The following is a 20,098-nucleotide window of genomic DNA, read 5'->3' on the forward strand; positions in this document are numbered from 1 at the left end:
GATATAAAAGCTTTATATTTTATTAATATAATGGAACTTTTCACCAAAAAAACCACCCCATGCAAGGGAACAGAAAACCAAAGCTGGTGCAGCCCTTTAAAGGCAGACTCTTTCCTTGTACCTGTGTGAGGGGAAGGGGACAGTGACAGCCCCAAGAGAACAAACCCCCCTCAGGAATCTGGGCAGGATTTCTTCTCCTTCCTGCTGATGTTAACCCCTTTTCTTTTCTGCGCGGTCGATTCACTGCTGGCGCTTGTTTCACTTGGGATGATTTTCTCTTCCAAAGGCTTGGAAGCCTGTGATGACCCAAGAAATAAAAGAGCTATGAATAATTTAATTTTACAGCCATTGGAGTGCCCTGTGCTCCACCAAGGTAAGAGCTGACTGTACTCTGGCTCTCATGCAGTGAGCCTTTGCTGTTCTGCTCCCGCTGCTGGGGTTTTTAGGAAGGGGGATGACAGGAGAGCAGGATGACTGAGCAGAGCAGTGGCACACACAGAGGAGCTGGGTTGCTCCAGGGCTCTGTGTGTTGGTGCAGGGATGGCTTCACTCTGTGCCCTCCTGACAACCACAGTGAACTTGTTAATGGGTTCAGAGCTGGAGCAGTGAGCACGACTGCCAGGGCTCCTGCAGGGAAGATAGCCTCATCCCAGAAAGGGTGTTATCCAAACAAGGTGCAGGGAGGGAAGGCACCTAGGGAAGGCAGAAGGCCCAAAGGTAACTGATTTTTGGGCAGAGTTTTTTATCTGCTTAAGTGCGATTTATTTTTAGGAAACTCATTCATGAGGTGAGGGAGAGGAAAGGAGGCAGGAAGAGAGGGTGATGGGAGGAAGGCTGCACTCCACCAGGGAATAGGGAGACCAGGGAACACAGATGAGGGAGAACAGGGCTGCAGGATCCCTGGGAAAGGTTTATCCATCTGCCCCTCCTCCTTGAGCAGCACAGCAGTTATTAGTGAATGAGCATTTAATTGGAAGGAGAGAATGTAATGAGCTTAAAAAAATATAATGAAATTAAATACAGATCCAAAACACAGAGCAGAAGGGGAGGAAAGACAGAACAAAGCAACTGTGAAAAGGAAACTGAGACAAAAGGACTGTAGACCAAGAGGGAGCTACACCCAGTGAGCAAAGCGTGGTCCTTACTCTCAGCTGCCCTGCGTATTTCTCAGTCCACTCCCTGGCGTTGAGCAGGAACAGCTGCTTGTTGTACTTGTACTCCGAGGACTAAATGGGAAGAGCAAGACAAAGACAGAGATTTGATTGAATACCTGTCATCAAGAAGCTGGCACCAAGTCTGGCTTTAGGACTCCTAAACCACACTAAAACCACAACAAGCAGAAAGTGTAAAATCCATTTAGTTTGCTTGAAGAACTCATGCTGCCATTTGCACTGAAGAGAATGGCTTGAAGACAAAATCTTGACCATCTCTTCTGGCCTCAGCTGCCTCAGGGAAGCCCAGGGACACCCCAGCTGATCCAGGTCAGGCCACACCCCTAGCGTGTCAATCCAGAGCAAGTGAAGCAGAAGCTGAGCCTAAATCCAGCCCCCCACTCCCTCCCCACCTGTGTCCATGGCCAGGAGAGAGGGAGAGGAGCTCACATACAATGTCAGCCATGAGAGGGTCATCAGGGTTGGGCTCTGCCATCAGCAGCTGGATGGAGGTCAGCAGGGTGGAGATGTTCAGGGAAGGCCTCCATGCACCCTGTAAGGAAATGGGATGAGAGCAGCAGCTCAGAGAGAGAAACCAGCACATGGCAGCCCAGAGACACCTCAGAACCCACAGCACTTCAACCCAACCTGCCCACAGCTGCCTTGGACTTCCAGCACCTAATGCCCCATGAACACACCAGACCCACTCTCAACACAAGGCTCCAAGGAAGCCCAGCTGACAGCCAGGGCAGTGGTCATGGCTCCAAGGCGGCCAGAGCTCAAAGGGCATTTGGAAAAAGCTCCCAGGCACACGGTGGGACTCTGGGCTTGTCCTGTGCAAATCCAACTCATGGCCCCGATGATCCCTGTGTGTCCCTTCTAACTCAGGAGATTCCATGATTCTGTGGGCTGGATCTCTGCTGTGTTGGGGCAACTCATTTTCAGACCTAATGCCTTTTGACTCCAATCCTTAAAACCTTGGAAACTTATATGGAACAAAGAACATCATGTTCTGGCTCTAAACAAATGAGATGCCACTCAAAAACTTCACTCCCTGCTCCCTGTAAATAAGTCAGGAGTAAACAGACATTCAATCAGGCTTTTACAAGGAGCAGATAAGGAGGTCATTATCCTGCCCAGGCTCACTTACCCACACCCAAGCACTGTCTTACCTTCGGGGGTAACTTAAGAACATCCAGGCAAATCCTCCCAGCAGAGTCGATGTTGGGATGGTAGATGGGGGTCAGGAAGCGTATCTTTGGTGGCTCAAATGGGTACCTGAAGGCACAAGCATTAAGAAACAGAAGTTATTGTTATATCTGTAGGCCAGTTGTTTTGCCACCCAAGCAACGCCATAGCTTCCTCCTCTCACCCTACATGACACCCTTCCCCACAAATCTTTGGAGGCAGTGCTCTGCCTTTGCTGCTTCCAGCTGTGTCTGACCAGCACTTCCCCGGATAGACTTCCACAAGGGAACAACATAAGAAACTTTGTACTGATGAACAAGCTCTTTCCAGAAAGCTTTGAGACAGTATGAGGAGGCAGAAGTCTTATCATTGCACTTTTAGGTTTTTAATCACACATCTTTGATGTTCAATGCAAAATAAGTGTATCAGCCACTGGAAAAATTGCATTCCTTAAAAAAAAGGGTCTCAACCCCATTCCTTGTTGGCAGGATAAAGGAAAAACCCACATGTTAGCATTTACAGCAAATACATTACAGCAGTTTACTCACATTTGAAAGCAGGACTACACCAACTACTTAACCAGACAAACAGCCTGCTCTGGGTTGGAAGGGACCTCAAAGCCCACCCAGTCCCACCCCTGCCATGGGCAGGGACACCTTCCACTGTCCCAGGTGGCTCCAAGCCCCGTCCAGCCTGGCCTTGGACACTGCCAGGGATGGGGCAGCCACAGCTGCTCTGGGCACCCTGTGCCAGGGCCTGCCAGCCTCACACGGGTACCCACTTACCTTTCAGGAACTATGATTTCCAGGTTGAATATTCCTTTCTCATATGGTGTGTCCACACCTCCTAAAATTTCTTTAGGAGCAAGATGAAAATACAAGAATTACATCAAAATCAGAATTACAGAATGGTTTGGGTTGGAAAGGACCTTCAAGATCATCTCATTGACAGCAGTCCCCACATACCTCCCACAGTTAAAGAGCTGCTCAGGTGACAGAATCATAGAATGTTAAGGGTTGGGAGGGACCTTAAAGACCACCCAGTTCCAGGAACACCTTCCATCATCCCATGTTGCTCCAAGCCTCACCCAACCTGGACACTCCCAGGGATGGGACGGCCACAGCTTCTGTGAGCAACCTGTGCCAGGGCCTCACCACCCTCACAGGGGAGAATCCAGGAATAAAAAATGTCATCTTATGTGAGACCAGCTCCCCTCCACAGCATCTAAACTGAGGGCAGACCAGCCAAGGCACAGGCCAAGCTGTGTTTAAAGGAAAATAAAATCCAACACTTCCACATAGCCTATAAAGGCCAGAGCACACAGCAAGCACAGACCTAACAGCAAACTGCAGCCCAGCCCTGCCTTTGGGAAGCCCCAAGGTACGTACGTGCCCGCAGGTCATCGAGCTGCCCGTTCTGCCAGCAGGTGATGCCCGGAGGTGGCTCCGTAGCCAGGAGCGAGAGCTCCCTTGTCAGCCGCGAGGCTCTCTGCATGGTGCTGGAGCTCTGACACCGGATTCTACTCCTGACAAACCCGGATTTTAAAAATACCACTTTATATTGAGAATTTTTTTTGGCTACAGATGTGGGTTTTGAGCTGTTATCCTGATGTGATACCAGTCACAGAGAGGCTGAACCCGTTCCTGGAGCTGCTCTCGCACCTGCTGGAGGAGCAGAATGAGACTCTTTATAATCCATGCCATCTCCTCAGTCCCCAGCTGAGTCTAATAAACCCTGGGGTTTACCAAACCCTAAGGAACTGGGAGGCCATGACCAGGCTCTAAACCCCTCATGGAACTGTAGCATCTGCCCCAGGACCAGCCACGTCCCTTCATGGTTAGGGTACACGCTGCCCTGCTGGAGCCACCCATCAGTGCCCCTTCCCACCCCAAGGCCCCATCTCCCCCTTCCTGTGCAGGGGGAATCCGAAAGCTGCCCAGGGATGGGCCGCTCCCGGCCACAGCAAACTCCCAAAGCAGGGGTCTGCTCTGCCTCCCCAGCCCCCATGGCCAGGGCCATGAGGACACCCGCCAACCCGCCCTGAGAGGAACCTGTCCCGATAACACACTGCAGCCCTACCACCCACGCTGAGGATGGGGGAGCCCCCCTAGGCCTAACTTCCCCCACCAGGGATTATCGTTTCCCTCAGGCACCACTAGCACGGACTCCCCCGCCCGAGCACCCCTCAGTTTCACTGCACCCCTAGCCTGACTATCCCCACTGAAGAAGCGCTTCACCCCCCTTCATCAGCCTAATTAATTAACCCCTCAGCTTAATTACCCCCGCACCCGGACAAGAGCTGCGCCCCTCTTCCCACAGATAGGAACAACCTCCCAGAGCCTCACCCCTCCCAGAGCCCTTACACAATCCCTTCGGAACGACCTCCACCCTCTCTACTTACTAATTACCCCCTCACTCTAATTAACTAACAACCCACAACCACCGAGCCCCGCGCTCCCGCCCCCCAGGCCCGTGAGGCGGCGCGCGGCGGGGGCGGGACTTCCGCTATCGCCTGGCAACGGCGGACGCCTGGCGGACAGCCCCGCCCCCCGGCCCGCAGCTCGGGAGCTGATTGGGCGGTGCCGGCGCCCAGCCCCGCCCCCCGGCCCGCAACTCGGGAGCTGATTGGGCGTGCCGGCGCTCGGCCCCGCCCCCTCATCCGAATCGAAGCTCTGCCATTGGGTGAGCGCTGCGGGCGGGAACCCTCGCCCCGCCCCTCGCTGGGACCCGCTCGGGGGCGCGGCTCGGAGTTGCGGTGGGGAGGCGGGAGCGGGGCCGGGGCCGTTCCGGGACCCTCCGGACCCCCGGCTTTGGGACACTCCGGGCCTGGGACCCTCCCAGCCTGAACCTCGTTAAACCTCCGCGGACAGGGGGTAGGGCCCCGCTGGGAACGTTTCTTACATAACCCGCCCGTCCCGGCGTTGTGTAACCAGCCCCGTGGGGCGAGGCACCGGCGCCGCGCCCGCCGGCCCCGCAGGAAGGAGGTAAAGGCGGCTCTGGGAGCCACCCCAGGGAGGAGGTGGGGGACCAGGCCGGGCCGTTCGCCCCCAGCTGCTGCGGGACTGGCGCAGGGGCCGCCCTCCCTCCTTCCCTCCTCGCCACTTGCCCGCCCGTCTGAGGGGCCCGGGCAGGGGATGCTGGAGCCCCGGCCCCAGACCCGCACCCCACTTCCCTCCCCATGGATAGAGACTCTCGGGGGTGGTTCTCAACTCGCTGCAGTCAAGCCCCAGTCAAGCCCCTACACTTGGGTGGGCTTGGGACTTATTTCCTACTTTGACTCAAAATGCCATTTTCTTGCATCAAAGCTGTATCCAGGACCGTATTTACCACCGAGAGTATTCAAGCAGGGAAAAGAACCTAGAGGTTGGAATCGACAGTAGCCTCAGGTCTGGCTCAGTGTGGAGAGTGGGATTATAGAACCAGATTTGTGCAAAAAATGCCTTCTTAGATCCCAGAATTACTAATAATTGAAGAATTGTTCTCAAGCCTGTCAAATCAGAATAACATTAAACAACGGTGATAATTATTCCACTTTCCAAGCCCGACTGTGGTTTCAGAGAGCAGGTGTGGGGCTGCTGTGTCCAGGTGTCCGGCACCTGTGTTTAACTGTTTTACTATTGCTTCTGAAGCAGCCAGGATATAGTCAAGGAGCATCTGTGTTTGGATTTGATAATGGAGAGTGCCCCACAGAGGAAATTAAACTGTAAAGTTTCTCTTCCCAGTTCCTAGGCCTTGGTCTGTCCCTGCCCCGTGTGGCTCTGCTGGCTCCAAGGACCAGTGGGACCAGAGAGGAGCTGCCTGCAACCCTCCTCCTTCTCTCTGGGGAATTATAGAAAACCCTGAGTGCCTTGGACCATCTTTGATGCAGAATCCACCTCAGTGCAGATATTTATGGTATTTAGGGGTTTTTAAACCTGGGCAACTAATTTCTTGATGCCTGTAGGAACAGGAGCACCACAGTGGGATTTGGATAGTGCCACTGACAGCCCCTGCATCCCTTCAGCACATCCCTGCCTGGGAGAGAAATGCTCAGCAGCGAGAGAGCCAGGATCAGTGACTGTGTGACCTCGTCTCTTTGGGGTGACGTGTTGTGAAGACCCTGGTGTGTCAGCTGAGCAACCCTCAAGGTAAGGCTTAGTTTTTCCTGCTTTCTGTCTTGATGTGCCTGTCCCAAAGTGTAGGGATGAATCCAGTGAGAGGTGTATTTTCTGCCTGCCTGGTTGATTTTTGGGGAACAGATGTGATCCAGATGTGGCAGGGAGTCTGCCCAGCCTTGCTGGGTGAATGGACTCAAGTCACTGGTTCATGGAGAAGTGGAAGAGTAGCAGTGGATAAATCCCAACGTGAGGTCAATGACAGACAGCACCTGCTCTGCCTTCTCTAGCATCCCAGAGGATCTTTCCCTTCTTCCTGACAGGACAGGAGTGTCCAAGGGTGCAGTTCCTTTCTGACACCACCCATGGCCTGCACAAGTGATCCCCCTCCCCATTCCTTCCCACCCAGTAGGGGATCCCAGCTCCTCACCCAGCCTTGACAGCTCTTTGTCTCTGGGCTCCCTCCCTCCCCAGTGAGTTCCAGCCCCTTTTAATGGAGCCCCTGCTCCTTCCAGCTCCTTTTAATGAAATCCCTGTCGCCCCAGCTCTGATTCCCCCAGTCCCCTTTAGAATCCCCAGAGCTACCCTTGACCCAGACCCTGCAGCCCACCCAGGCTCTGGCCTGGGGCCCACCTGCTCTGTGCCCAGTCCCTGTTATGGTGTAATCCTGCTCCCCACTGCTCCTGCAGGGATGCCACCCCTGGAAGGGATGGAATGGGCCCCAACCCAGGGACACATCTTGGGGCCATCCATGGCCTGTGTGGGGCACTGGGCTCAGAGCAGTCCCAGCTGTGTGGGACCAAGGGGCACTGGGTGAGTGTGACCCCACAGGCTTCATGGGGCTGCAGGGCCCTGGATTTGAGGTGACCCTGCAGACCATGTGGAGCCACAGGGCTTGGGACAGCCCCAAAGGCTGTGGGGGCCTTGGAACCCCTGACTGGGGCAGTCCTTCAGTGAGGCTAGCTGGTGCATAGGGTGCAGGGGACTCTTCCAGCATGCTTTGCATGGTTTAGTACCCAAAAATGCCAGCTGGGTGCTCCCCTGAGCAGCGGGAGTCACCTTGTCTTTCCGGTTCTCCCAGGAAGTGGGTACAGGGCCGTGCCGAGCTGGGCACCCCACACGTCCCAGCCCTCACTGGGCTGCACCCCGTGCTCGTGAGTTTGGGGCCTTACTTGGGGGGTTGTACCACAGTGGGTTTGTCTGGCTGCTGCCAGTACATGTGTTTGGGAATAGAGCAAATCAGATTTCTGCAAAAGCTGCTGGGTTGAGCCGGGACAAGGGCTGAGTCACCTGGGGCAGCCATTGGTGAGGGGGTGAGTGGAGCTGTTTGGCTGGAAGAGCAGAGCTGGATTAGGGATTGCTCTTTGGTTCTTTGCCAGTGCCTAATCTCTTAGTTCTCCTCTGGGGGTAACACTTGAAATTAGCAGCAGGTGGGGACGCACCTGGGAGGTGGGCATTGAACTTTCCCGGTTTTCCACGGGAGAGCGAGATTGGGAGGTGCTGCTGGGCTCAGTGCAGACACGAGGTGGCAGCTGGGCTCCTCCTTTGCTTCCCGGCACCTGCTTAGTCCATTGTCCTGAACAGGGCAGCCAGAGTTTGGGAGCTGCTTCCCTCACTCTACCCTGAGCCACTTCTTCTGAGACCCAAGGTCAGCGCTCCTGCCAACCCTCTGAACTCAGCTGAAGGGGTTCAAAGGGGAATAAATGTATGAGTCAAGAGTAGTTTTGTGTCATTATCACACCCAGCTCTGCTCTGGAGACAGGCTGGGAGAGCTAGGGGTGTCCAGCCTAGAGAAGAAAAGGGGAGACCTTAGAGCCCCTTCCAGTGCCTAAAGGGGCTCCAAGAGGGCTAGAGAGAGACTTCTGATAAGGGTCTAGAGGAACAAGACAAGGGGGAATGGCTTCCCACTGCCAGAGGGCAGGGTTAGATGGGATATTGGAAGAAATTCTTCCCTGTGAGGGTGGCAGGCCCTGGCACAGGGTGCCCAGAGCAGCTGTGGCTGCCCCTGGATCCCTGGCAGTGTCCAGGACCAGGTTGGACAGGGCTTGGAGCAGCCTGGGCTCATGGAAGGTGTCCCTGTCCATGGCAGGGGGTGGAACTGGATGGGCTTTAAGGTCCCTTCCATCCCAAACCAGTCTGGGATTCTGTGAAGTCCATAAATTCAGATGTCTCCTACTAAAATCCCCTGGCAGAGGGAGTATTGTACCAGGTCTCTGATGAGTTGATTGCTCCTGTGGACTTCCTTGAAATCAGCTGATGACTTCCAGAGGGTTTGCTGACAGCCACATTTTTGGGGTTAAAAAGTGTTTGTGCACTAAATGGAGCTCTGGCAGCTCCATCTGTTTTGATTCCTTCCTTCTGGTGAGTGTTATTGGGATGTAATTTCATTGAGGGATTTAATTTAAGGATTTGAGTGACTCATTTGGGGCAGAGACCACTCTCTGTGGAGCTGGGTGGTGATCCTGCTGCTGAATGGTGGGGCCAGAGGAGAGGTTTGGTCTTGTTCCTGCTTTTCTCTCTCATGAAAACTTATCAAAGCAAGAGGTTTGTGGTAAAAACTGCAGAGGAGTTTTTTTGAGCTCTATTTCCAATTGTTAATTGACCTTGTTCTCCCAAGGGATTGGGTATCCTGAATTCCAGGAGTTCCCTTCCTCCAGTAGCCAGGATGCTGCATCGAACCATTCACCTTTTCCGGAAGGAGCTCCGGCTCCACGACAACCCGGTGCTGCTGGCTGCCCTGGAGTCCTCAGAGGCCCTGTACCCCGTGTACATCCTGGACAGAGCATTCCTGACCTCCTCCATGCACATCGGGGCCCTGCGCTGGCACTTCCTGCTCCAGTCCCTTGAGGATCTTCACAAAAACCTGGGCCAGCTGGGCTCCTGCTTGCTGGTTATTCAAGGGGAGTATGAGACCGTTCTGAGGGATCACGTCCAGCAGTGGAACATCACCCAAGTGACGCTGGATGCAGAGATGGAGCCGTTCTACAAGGACATGGAGGCCAACATCCGGCGCCTGGGGGCAGAGCTGGGCTTTGAGGTGCTCTCCCTGGTGGGCCACAGCCTGTACAACACCCAGCGGTACGTGGCTGCCCCAAACCCACACGTGTCTCCAGGGGGGTAATTTTAGAAGAGAAAAATCCAAGTGTCTTGGATTTTCATTTGGAGAAACTTGGACTGGCTGAGGTGAACATGGTGCTGTTTGCTGGAGAAACTTTGTGTGCTCCTCTGTTGGAAGGAACAGAAGAGATTGTGACAGGTTTCAGGATTTCAGCCTAAAGAGCTGGTTAACTTTTTCCTTTTGGGCAGTTTAATTCACCTAAAAACTTACTCTTTTAAACAGAGTGGAAGAAATTCTCTAACTCATTTAATAGGACTTGTAAAAGTTCTGTTAAATGTGGTAAAGAATTTTTGGTGTCAGATTTTTTCAAAATCTTTCGAATCAGCTTTCACTGGTGTCTGGACACACTTGGATCCAAACTGTTACTCAGTGCTGAATGACTGAAAGTATTGAAATTACTAAGAAGGAAAATAGGAGTAACTAAAGCAGCCCTAACACTGCAGTTGTGCACAACCCCAAAATTACGGAAATGAATGGATGTGTGTAACTTGCAGTCTTGAATTTAAGCTGTTTGCACAGGTGATTGCTCACAAACAGCAGTTATTTACTGCCCTGAACCTGGTTTTTGTGACACCAGAGGCATCCCACACCCTGTCCTGTGTGTCCTGCCTGTGTGTGGCTGTACAGGTGAAACCATGGCTGGAATCCTGATCCCAGTTTTGTTGTCTCAGGTCTTGAGAAACTGCTCTTGAGATGGATGTGCATTCACTCAGGGGAGTTTTACTTGTAAAATCTGTAATTTCCACGTTCAGTTGCACTGATGGAGTTGTTACAGCCTGTGATGTCACCTTCCTGTCCACTGGCAGCTCCAGCTTCTTCCTTGGTTTCTGTTGTGTGAAAAGTGATCTTGGTTTTTTTTTTAGCATTTTGGACCTAAATGGTGGGAGTCCCCCATTAACTTACAAGAGGTTCCTTCACATTCTGTCTCTGCTTGGTGACCCTGAGGTGCCTGTCCGAAACCTCACAGCTGAAGACTTCCAGTAAGTATCAGCCAGTGAGTGGGAATTGCTGGGCCTCTTTCTCTGCCCAAAAGAAGAGCCAGGGCCAAATGATAACGATGCATTTTAGACATTTTCTTGTTTTATTTCTGTGTGTGGAGGGTTATAGATTCTATATACAGGGGATGTGACTGTTGTTAGGAGGGGGGAGCAGATGGTGGAATGGTCTGATACTCAGCTCTTTTGGTATTTGTGCAGCAGATTTCCCACCATGTGGGACACCTCATGAAATAATGGTTGGATTCAATGATTTAAAGGTCTTTTCCAACCTTAATGATTTTGTGATTCCATAAAAGTCGTAAGCTTTTGCAAGGCACCTTGAGAAAAGCTTTTAAGAGATGGCAAACTCCTACAGAGGAATGCCTGGGGAATTTACTCAAAGGCATGCTCTACATTCCTCTCAAGATTTTGGACAGGAATTGGGTGAACCACTATAGTTTGTTTTATGCAGGAAGTTCGGTGGAATAATCCTACTGTTCCCTCCTGGCTTTAAATCTCTCCTCCCCTCTGCTGTATGGGAAAGAGGGACTGAGCTCGTGTCTCCCAGGACTTGAGAAGAAGCTCAGAGTCAAGGATGTCTTGTGTTTAGCTCTGCATGAGGAGAGGTCAGTGATCCAAAGGGAGGTAAGACTGGGGCAGGAGAGAGCTGGGATGGGACTGCAGGTCCTTGGGATTCAGTATCAGATTCCTCCTGCATGGCCTCAGCTCAGTGCCCCCAACCCAGGCTTGGGTCTTCCCATCTCGGGGGAGTCCTGTTAACTCCTGAGTATTGTCCTCAGACAGTCTGATGACAGGACTCATGTAAGTACTGGGATATATAAATTCCTATATTTTTTCCTAGCACTTTTTTTTCCCCTTTCTTGCCTAATTTGTTTGTTTGGACTTTTAAAATTAATGCTGATGAGAGAGAAGTGGTTCACATACTTCCCAGCAGGCCTGAGCTATGTCAGTGCTCTGAGAGTTGCACTGGCTCCAGCTCTGTAGGTGTCTGCAGCAGCGCTGAGCTCAGGTTTGTCCCGGTAAGTACAAAGATCTGTTGATGTCTGAGCTCATTCCTGGGTTGTGAGAAATCTCTGTACCACCAACACTTCCTTGGGCATCTTCATCTGGTTTATAAGGTGGGGAAGAAAAACCAAACTGATGCTCTTCCAGCCTTATGGGGGGCAGAGGCCTTGGGAAGCCTCAGCAGCTGAGGCTGAGGAGATGTCGGGGGGCTGCTCAGGGGTGTGGGCTTGGGGAGCCCCCACCTTGGTTAGCAACGAGCAGCCAGGGTGGCCCAGGGAGCTGATCTGCCTCCTTCCCTATGAAACTGAAAGAGAGCAGGTTTGGATTAGATGTTGGGAAAAATTCTCCGTGTGAGGGTGGGGAGGACCTGGCACAGGGTGCCCAGAGCAGCTGTGGCTGCCCCTGGATCCCTGGAAGTGTCCAAGGCCAGGCTGGACGGGGCTTGGAGCAACCTGGGCTAGTGGAAGGTGTCCCTGCCATGGCAGGGGTGGGAATGGGTGAGCTTTAAGGTCCCATCCACCCAAACCAGTCTGGGATTCTGTGAAACCTCTCCGGAGTGACCTCAGAGGCACAGGATCTGGAGTGGCCTTTGGAGGCAGCACCAGAATTGTGTTTAGGGTCTGAGGAGGCTCTTAGTTCCCTCCTAGGGATGGATGTGACAGCTGGGAGCAACTGGAGAGGAGCTGTCTCCGAGCCTTGTGTAGGGGATGGGAACTAAAAGGGGTCTGAGCTGTGGGTCTGCAGCTGCCCTGAGTACTGTAACTTGGTGGGACTGTTCCTCTTTCCCCAGTTCAGGCTAGAATTCCCTGGAGCAATTGCAGGATGAGCTGCTCTTCCCCAGGAGAGTACAGCCTGGCATTTCTGGCTGTGCTTTCATTCCCTGTGCTCTGGTTGGACCGTGACAGAGGAGACTTGGCGTGTGCCATGGACAGGGGCTGCCTCCTTCTCCTGGCTCCTGTTGCCCCTTTCAAAGTTTTCTCTCTCACCTCAGGAGATGTAGGGCCCCTGAGCCGGGCCTGGCTGAGTGTTACAGGGTGCCTCTCCCTGTGGATTTGAAGATTTCCTCAGAGAGCCTTTCCCCTTGGAGAGGAGGGGAGACTGAAGGGCTGCAGCGCCTGGAGCAACACTTGACTGACCAGGTCAGCCCTGGTGGAACACAGGGGGGATGGTGGTGGTTCCAGGTGGGCTGAGGTCAGTGCCCAGCTTGGCTTGGAGGAGGGTGGCAGCTTGGGCTCAGGTTTTGTTCTTGATTTCTGGGAAGCGGGAGTGTTTTCCAGGCGTTACATCAAACAAGCTCCTGTGATAGTGAAGCCAGTTCCAAGAGCTTTCCTCTGTTTATTACTGGACATTTGTAATCTTGAGCTGCCTGAACCCAGATTGCTGTTTTCATTTCAGGGCTGGGTGACAAGTTTTACTAAACCAAGGACAATCCCAAACTCGCTTCTTCCAAGCACCACAGGCCTGAGCCCATATTTCAGTATGGGCTGCCTGTCAGTTCGGACCTTTTTTTATAGGTTGTCAAACATTTATGCTCAGGTAAGCAAATAATTGCTCCAAGGTAAGCAAATCCAAAACTGTGACATGTCTGGCACGGCAGGCAGGATTTAACACTCAGATCATCTTGGTAGAGACTTGGTGTATCAAAAATGCTGCTTTGTTAATGTCTTCTCACAGTGTCTCATGAAATCTGTGGAGTGGCTTCATGTTGTGTGAAACACCTGTGAGTGTTTGTGGCTCTTCCCAATTAAGTTTTAGAAACAGGATATTCATATTCTAAATTCATATTTTCATCAGGGGCTGTAGTGACAGGACAAGGGGAAGCTTCAAACTGAAAGAGTAGGGTTAGATGGGATATTGGGAAGAAATTCCTTCCCTGTGAGGGTGGGGAGGCCCTGGCACAGGGTGCCCAGAGGAGCTGTGGCTGCCCCTGGATCCCTGGAAGTTTCCAAGGCCAGGCTGGACAGAGCTTGGAGCAACCTGGGCTAGTGGAAGGTGTCCCTGCCATGGCAGAGGGTGGAGAAAAATGGGCTTTAAGATCCCTTCCAACCCAAATCATTCCATGGTTCTATGAATAGGGAGCAAGCAGACATGGGATCAGCATGGAAGCCCAGGAAAACCTTCCTAAAATCCTAAAAGGATTTTAGTTTGTTTGTCTGGTGGTACAAGTCCAGATGTGCAGTCCTGCACTTTGGCCACAATAACCCCCTGCAACTCTACAGGCTGGGGACAGAGTGGCTGGACAGTGGCCAGGCAGAAAGGGACCTGGGGGTGCTGGTTAACAGCTGACTGGGCATGAGCCAGCTGTGCCCAGGTGGCCAAGAAGGCCAATGGCTCCTGGCCTGGATCAGGAATGGAGTGGCCAGCAGGAGCAGGGAGGTCATTCTTCCCCTGGACTGGGCACTGGTGAGGCCACACCTCGAGTGCTGTGCCCAGTTCTGGACCCCCCAGTTCAGGAAGGATGTGGAGATGCTCCAGCGTGTCCAGAGGAGGGAGACAGGGCTGGTGAGGGGCCTGGAGCACAAGCTCTGTGAGGAGCGACTGAGGGAGCTGGGGTTGTTTAGCCTGGGGAAAAGGAGACTCAAGGGTGACCTTATCACTCTCTACAACTCCCTGAAAGTGGCTGCAGCCAAGGGGGTGTCAGTCTCTTCTCCCAGGTGACCAGTGATAGGATGAGAAGCTGCAGCCTCAAGCTGTGCCAGGGGAAGTTTAACCTGGATATTAGAAAAAAAATCTTCACAGAAAGAGTGGTTCAGCGTTGGAATCATCTGCCCAGGCAGGTGTGGATTCACCGTCCCTGGAGGTGTTTAAACAAACACTTGATGAGGCACTCAGTGCCATGGTTTAGCTGAGAAGGTAATGTTAGGTCACAGGCTGGACTCAAAGGTCTTTTCCAGCCTAGTTTATTCTGTGATTCTGTGTCTGTGGCCTAGCTCCAGTGCAGGGGCTCCAGGAATGCAGAGCTGGCTCCTGCCTCGTGTTTTGAGGCACAGTCTTTGCCTTCAGATCCTAAAGGGGCTGGTCTTGTTCCCTGAAATGTCTCTACCTTGAAATGTTTCGTGTTCCCTGAGCTTGAGTGAGTCCTGGGCCTGTGTAGTACACCAGAACTGTGGAATCCCAGACTGGTTTGGGTGGAAGGGACCTCAAGGACCACCCATTCCCACCCCCTGCCATGGGCAGGGACACCTCCCACTGTCCCAGGTTGCTCCAAGCCTCATCCAACCTGGCCTTGGACACTTCCAGGCACGGGGCAGCCACAGCTTCTCTGGGCAACCTGTGCCAGGGCCTCCCCACCCTTTCAAGGCCTCTTTGGGACTCCTGTTACTGCAAAGCAGTCTCATGGTCTGGTCTGTGGTTGGAAGGAGCAGGACTTGGCCTGCAAAGGAGCTGGTTTTGAGCAAGAAACAGCAAGTGCAGCTGGAGTCTGACCTCTGCTTCTGGGCTGACAAAGTAGCATTGGAGAAGTTACTGAAAGAAGCAAAATCATGGAATCAGAGAATCCTTGAGGTTGGAAAAGCCCTCTAAGATCACCAAATCCAAATATTTCCCCAGCACTGCCATCCACACCAATAACCCATGTTCCCAGATGCCACATCCACACGATTTTTGAACACTTTAATGGGTGGTGACTCCACCACCACCCCAGGTAGCCCTTGCCACGTGCCGACCACCCTTTCCAGGAAGAAATTTTTCATAATATCCAACCTAAACCTCCCCTGCAGCAACTTGCAAAGTCTTGTATTTTCAGTGCTGAACTCTTTCTTCCTGTCCCTGTTCCCTGGGAGCAGAGCCCCCCCCGGCTGCCCCCTCCTGCCAGGGACTTGTGCAGAGCCACAAGGTCCCCCCTGAGCCTCCTCTGCTCCAGGCTGAGCCCCTTTCCCAGCTCCGTCAGCCACTCCTGGGGCTCCAGACCCTTCCCCAGCTCTGTTCCCTGCCCTGGACACGCTCCAGCCCCACCAGGCCTTTCTTGGGGTGAGGGGCTCCAAACCGACTCCAGGATGGGAGGTGAGGCCTCACCAGTGCCCAGTGCAGGGGGACGGTCACTGGTTGGTCCTGCTGGACACACCATGGCCAGAACAAACACCCCAGGTCCTTTTGGAGCCATGGGGAAGGACTGAGCTGGTTTGTGACATCATGGCCAAGACACTTGCTCTGTAAAAATGAATTACTGGCAGAGTGCATCTGTCTCTGCATCTTTTGCTGAGGGGATCTGAGCTTGGAGGCAGGATTTGATGTGGAATTGTTCAGATATTGACCCATCAAATGCACCTGATGCAGGTCTCTGAGTCCTGGGGTGTGGAGACAAGTGATGGCATCTTTGCTGGGCATTCCTGGCACGATCCAAAGCCCCTCTGGCTGGATTTGGGTCCCCTTAGATGCATTAACTATAGGGGGGAAAGGTGTCAGATGGTGTTGATTTTTTTTGATTTTTGTTTTTTTTCACCACTCCTGCCCCTCCCTTGACTTCCTCACCACCTCCAACATGCCCAAAGCTTCCCTCCATGCCCAGGTGATATTCTTTCTCATCTTTGCTTCTTTATGGGGCTTATCTTGTAAAGTTTTCATTTGGGGGTTGTGAATTAGGGCTTTAAGTGTCTTTTCTGATCTTGTTTCCTTTGGTTTGAGTCATCGTTGGCAGAAATGAGAGTGGGTCATAAATTAAGTCACCTGTTGTGGGTCACTTGTGCTCCAGGGAGCCTTTCATGGAATCCCAGGCTGGTTTGGGTTGGAAGGAACTTTAAAGCTCACCCCGCTCCACCCCCTGCCATGGTCAGGGACATCTCCCACTGGACCAGGTTGCTCTAAGCCCTGTCCAACTCAGCATTTTCAGAGCTGCTTTAGTGTTTTGCCAACAGTGTTTTGCAGTGGAGTTGATAAACCATCTGCCCTTGTGGATGTTGAGGAAAGTTTCACTGCTCATAACAGGGCAGAGCTCCTGGGGGACTGCAGCTCCTCCTGAGGGACAGCTCCGATCTCTGCTCTCTGTGAGCAGGGACAGGACCCATGGAAAGGGCTGGAGCTGTGCCAGGGGAGGGTCAGGCTGGAGATCAGGGAAAGGTTCTTCCCCCAGAGGGTGCTGGGCACTGCCCAGGCTCCCCAGGGAATGAATGGGCACAGCCCCGAGGCTGCCAGAGCTCCAGGAGTGTTTGGACAGTGCTGCCAGGGATGCCCAGGGTGGGATTGTTGGGGTGTCTGTGCAGGGCCAGGGGCTGGCCTGGATGATCCTTGTGGGTCCAACAAGGATCTGTGATCCTTGAGATTCTGTGATTCTATTCCTCCAATTCCTTTGGCAGAGGAAGGTGATCAAAGCAGCTGCTCCCAGGACAGCCTCAGCCAGGCTCTCCCTGCATCCTGCCGTGTCACACGTGATGGTGACAGCAGAGCTTTTGGAGTGGCACTGGCTCTGCAGCACCTTGGGGTCCCTGAGCACAGGACATGCCATGCTGGCCCTGCTCCCTCTGCCACAGCTGCATCTCCACCCCACTGCTCTCCCCTTGCTGGAAGTCCCTGTGCTCTCAGGCACATGCTGGGATTCTTTGGGTTGTCCTGTGCAGACTCGGGAATTGGACTCGACAGGTCCCTTCCAACGATGACATTCCGTGATTAATAACAATCACCAGTTCAGCCAATTCCACTGGTTGTGTTGAAGGACTGCAGTGACGGGCTGAAAATAAGAACAGCTATGTAACCTTATCCCAGAGGGCTCACTCCTGGATAGTGACAGCCGGATCTTTGCCAGCAGTGACAGCAGAGGGAAATCCCCCCTCACCTCAGTACAGTCCCTCCAAGGCACGGGGGCTGCTGTGCCCTGACCGACCCTGGTGGTGCTGTACCTCCAGTGCTGGGGCACTTGTGTCCCACCACCTTCCCTTCCGCAGAGCAGGGTGGCAAACCGCCCTCCCTGGCTGGGGGGGATGCAGCATGGGCTGCCAGGGAGATGCCTGACACCAGGCTGTAGCTGCCCCTTGAACTGGAACCACCTCACCGTGATCCTTTTGGGAACCCACCTGATCACTGGGAGCCCGATGTGCTGAGCCACAGCTCCAGCTGAGCAGGGCTGTGCCCCTGGTGCTGTGCCCCTGGTGCTGTGCCCCTGGTGCTGTGCTTGAACCATCAGCAGCTGCAGCGAGGGGAGGGCAACCTGCCTGTCCTCCACTCAACACTGTCTTGTTTGGGATGGATGCTTATGGGACAAATAGCTGAGTTCTAGGCTGATTAGGTTTTTCTGGATAACTAAACTATGTTTTCTCAGGCTTCTGCTGATGGGAGAAGTTCTGGGTATTACTCTTTGATATAAGTTTAAGGTGGTTTTTTTATAAAATCTTCTGAGTTTTTATATCTAAAAAAAATGTGCTGAGCTAAATCTAAATCCTTTCCCAGATCTAGACTCTGAGACCCCAGAAATCTGTATCCTAATATTTTTCATAATATTACACTGTTAAGTGAGATATCACTTTAACAAATGAGATTTTGAATTCCAGGTCATTTACTCCTTATTTTATTGGGTTCATTAACAGGAACAATAATCACCCTCCTCTGTGCAGTAAACACTGGTGGGAGGCAGTGGGGCCAAGGCACAAGACTTTTGCCTATGATTTATTTTTTTCCTGGTCCAAATTGTCCTGTCAAAATTGCAACTTTCTTACTCAACTGGTTTTTCTTAATCCTGAAATGAAGGTGATGGATCCTCAAACAGCCCATTGGCATTTCAGACTTGGGATGAGTTTTGAATTTTAATTCTTTGTGGTTGAGTGGAATTGGACAAAGAAATATCCTGAACAAAATAAGCACTATGAGCCAGGATTTGGTGGGCCTTGAATTGAATTTCAAACATCCGTTTGCTTAATGTCTAGAAATCAGAAGTGGAAGGTAAAATTCTTGTGAACTCTGATGAAGTCCAATTTTAATTAAAATAATGGAATCATGGAATCTCAGCCCATCCAGTCCCACCCCTGCCATGGGCAGGGGCACCTTCCACTGTCCCAGGCTGCTCCAAGCCCCATCCAACCTGGCCTTGGACACTGCCAGGGATGGGGCAGCCACAGCCTCTCTGGGCACCCTGTCCAGGGTCACAGCACCCTAAGAGCCAGGAATTCCTTCCCAATATCCCATCTAACCTTCCCTCTGCCAGTTTTTATGGTTTAAAGACCTTAAATGAGGTTTTTCTATGTCCAGTGCCAACTCTACCTTTCCAAGCTGCAAAACTGGCAGTGAATTTAGCCAATCTTACTACTTTATATACACAAATTAGCTTTACATGGTGGAAAACACCAATTCAGATGTGTCCCCAAAGAGGTGGAGCCCTGCCCTTGTAGGACAGGTGTGGCTTTGCTGACTCAATCCTAAATACTGCACTGAGAACTGCAAACCAGTTTATAACAGATGTAGCAGGGATTGAATAAGGAGCCCATGGTAAAGTCTAACTCAGCATCATTTGGTGCTTTCAAGACTCCAGATGAATTTTGGCACCAATTTTCCATCTCTGTAGGAACCCAGAGTGCCGAGAATATTTCTCTGCCTGTTTTTAAGGGTTCTTACCCCCCTGAACAACACTGTTTTAGCCTCCAACCTTGGAAAAAATTACCAACAGTCAGACAACAACTAGAAAATACAGTGGTGTGAATTAGGTGATAGACTGCTATGTAAGATTGTCACAGGGTGAAAAATTTAGAGGTTTTAGGCTTCTCTTTGAAGTACACAGATAAGAGTAAAAAATATCAAAATGGAGGATTGTTGTTGTTCTCAAACCTTATTCTCCTTCTTCTACCACTGCATATTCTGCAGTAAAAGTAGTTTGGATTCATTGGATAGAGAATTCCACAGTTCCTGTCTGTGTTACTGAATAATTGGTAGGAAAGTGAAAATAATGTAAGTTTTTAGTAACTATTGGTTAAAATGTCTTTAAAAGGCTGTGTAAATCTTGATAATTAGTCTTTCTCACTCTCACTCCTACTTTTCCTCCTTCCATGCTGTACCTGGGTCACGCTGGTGGCTGAGTTCCTCTGATAAGACTTAATAAACAATCTATCTAGAATGTTAATAATAATAAACAACTATCTGGAAGCATTGAAACTACAGAAGACGTCTCACTTTATCTTTTAAACGCCTTGCAAGGACTTTCAGCAAATTCTCTCCCATCAGGAGAGACTTGATTTATGGCACAATAAAGTGTCACATCTCATGATATCTCAGTGGCAAGTTTGACAGGAGCAAGTGCTCACAACATCCCTTTTGACAGGCAGTGGATGCCTCTGTCCGGCTGCTTTCCAGCTGAAGTGTCACACCAAGGAGCCAAACCACGCTCTTGAAGAGCAGACTGGACCAACATCTGACACATAAATAGATGATCATCTCTGCACACAAGTCTCTGCTGACACCAGACCTCAAAGTCAAACCCAAATGATGCCAAATGAGCAGGCAGGAGAGGAGACAGCTGAAATGTGTTCTCCCCAAAATGTTTGTTTGAAGCCTGTGGCTGTGGTTGGCAATTTAGAGGAAGCTGAGTTAGACCTTGCTCAATGTGCTTGGATTCAACATGAGGAAAAA

General features: G+C 51.8%; 2 protein-coding genes across 11 annotated transcripts; one reads left to right on the top strand and one right to left on the bottom strand.

The window, feature by feature from the left end:
* Window positions 1–4: 4 nt before the first annotated feature.
* UBE2T (ubiquitin conjugating enzyme E2 T) lies at window positions 5–4,839 on the bottom strand. Of its 5 annotated transcripts, none has more exons than XM_042016023.1 (7): window positions 4,741–4,839; window positions 3,728–4,003; window positions 3,125–3,194; window positions 2,324–2,429; window positions 1,606–1,704; window positions 1,146–1,226; window positions 5–296 (listed from the first exon to the last, which is right to left on the bottom strand). In XM_042016023.1, the coding sequence occupies exons 2-7, from the start codon at window positions 3,831–3,833 to the stop codon at window positions 171–173; spliced, it is 588 nt and encodes a 195-aa protein (XP_041871957.1). In that variant the 5' UTR covers window positions 3,834–4,003; window positions 4,741–4,839; the 3' UTR covers window positions 5–170. The 5 variants fall into 5 exon arrangements, with proteins under 5 accessions (XP_041871957.1, XP_041871961.1, XP_041871958.1 ...); XM_042016027.1 differs by having other exon boundaries at window positions 3,728–4,000; window positions 4,741–4,809; XM_042016024.1 differs by having other exon boundaries at window positions 4,703–4,806.
* Window positions 4,840–5,061: 222 nt separating this feature from the next.
* On the top strand, window positions 5,062–13,400 carry LOC121658758 (cryptochrome-1-like). Of its 6 annotated transcripts, XM_042016019.1 has the most exons (7): window positions 5,062–5,323; window positions 6,062–6,233; window positions 6,343–6,466; window positions 9,051–9,511; window positions 10,415–10,531; window positions 12,546–12,693; window positions 12,950–13,398. In XM_042016019.1, exons 4-7 carry the CDS (start codon window positions 9,099–9,101, stop codon window positions 13,100–13,102), a joined length of 831 nt encoding a protein of 276 aa, XP_041871953.1. In that variant the 5' UTR covers window positions 5,062–5,323; window positions 6,062–6,233; window positions 6,343–6,466; window positions 9,051–9,098; the 3' UTR covers window positions 13,103–13,398. The 6 variants fall into 6 exon arrangements, 5 of the variants coding, with proteins under 5 accessions (XP_041871953.1, XP_041871951.1, XP_041871952.1 ...); XM_042016017.1 differs by lacking the exon at window positions 6,062–6,233 and having other exon boundaries at window positions 6,283–6,466; XM_042016018.1 differs by lacking the exon at window positions 6,062–6,233 and having other exon boundaries at window positions 6,289–6,466.
* The last annotated feature ends 6,698 nt before the right edge of the window (window positions 13,401–20,098 follow it).

This window comes from Corvus kubaryi, unplaced genomic scaffold (assembly GCF_017639235.1).
Source record: "Corvus kubaryi isolate FWS band 111438036 unplaced genomic scaffold, C.kubaryi_AGA036_p1.0 split3-37355, whole genome shotgun sequence".
In the NCBI taxonomy this organism is placed as follows: Eukaryota; Metazoa; Chordata; class Aves; order Passeriformes; family Corvidae; genus Corvus; species Corvus kubaryi.

Coding starts and splice junctions, on each gene's coding strand:
- UBE2T (XM_042016023.1), bottom strand. CDS start 3,833: ATGCAGAGAGCCTCGCGGCTGACAAGGGAGCTCTCGCTCCTGGCTACG. Junction 3,195..3,727: donor GCTCGATGACCTGCGGGCAC/GTACGTACCTTG, acceptor TTGCTCCTAAAG/AAATTTTAGGAGGTGTGGAC. Junction 2,430..3,124: donor GAAATCATAGTTCCTGAAAG/GTAAGTGGGTAC, acceptor TTGTGCCTTCAG/GTACCCATTTGAGCCACCAA.
- LOC121658758 (XM_042016016.1), top strand. CDS start 7,456: ATGCCAGCTGGGTGCTCCCCTGAGCAGCGGGAGTCACCTTGTCTTTCC. Junction 7,588..9,050: donor CTGGGCTGCACCCCGTGCTC/GTGAGTTTGGGG, acceptor TGTTCTCCCAAG/GGATTGGGTATCCTGAATTC. Junction 9,512..10,414: donor AGCCTGTACAACACCCAGCG/GTACGTGGCTGC, acceptor TTTTTTTTTTAG/CATTTTGGACCTAAATGGTG.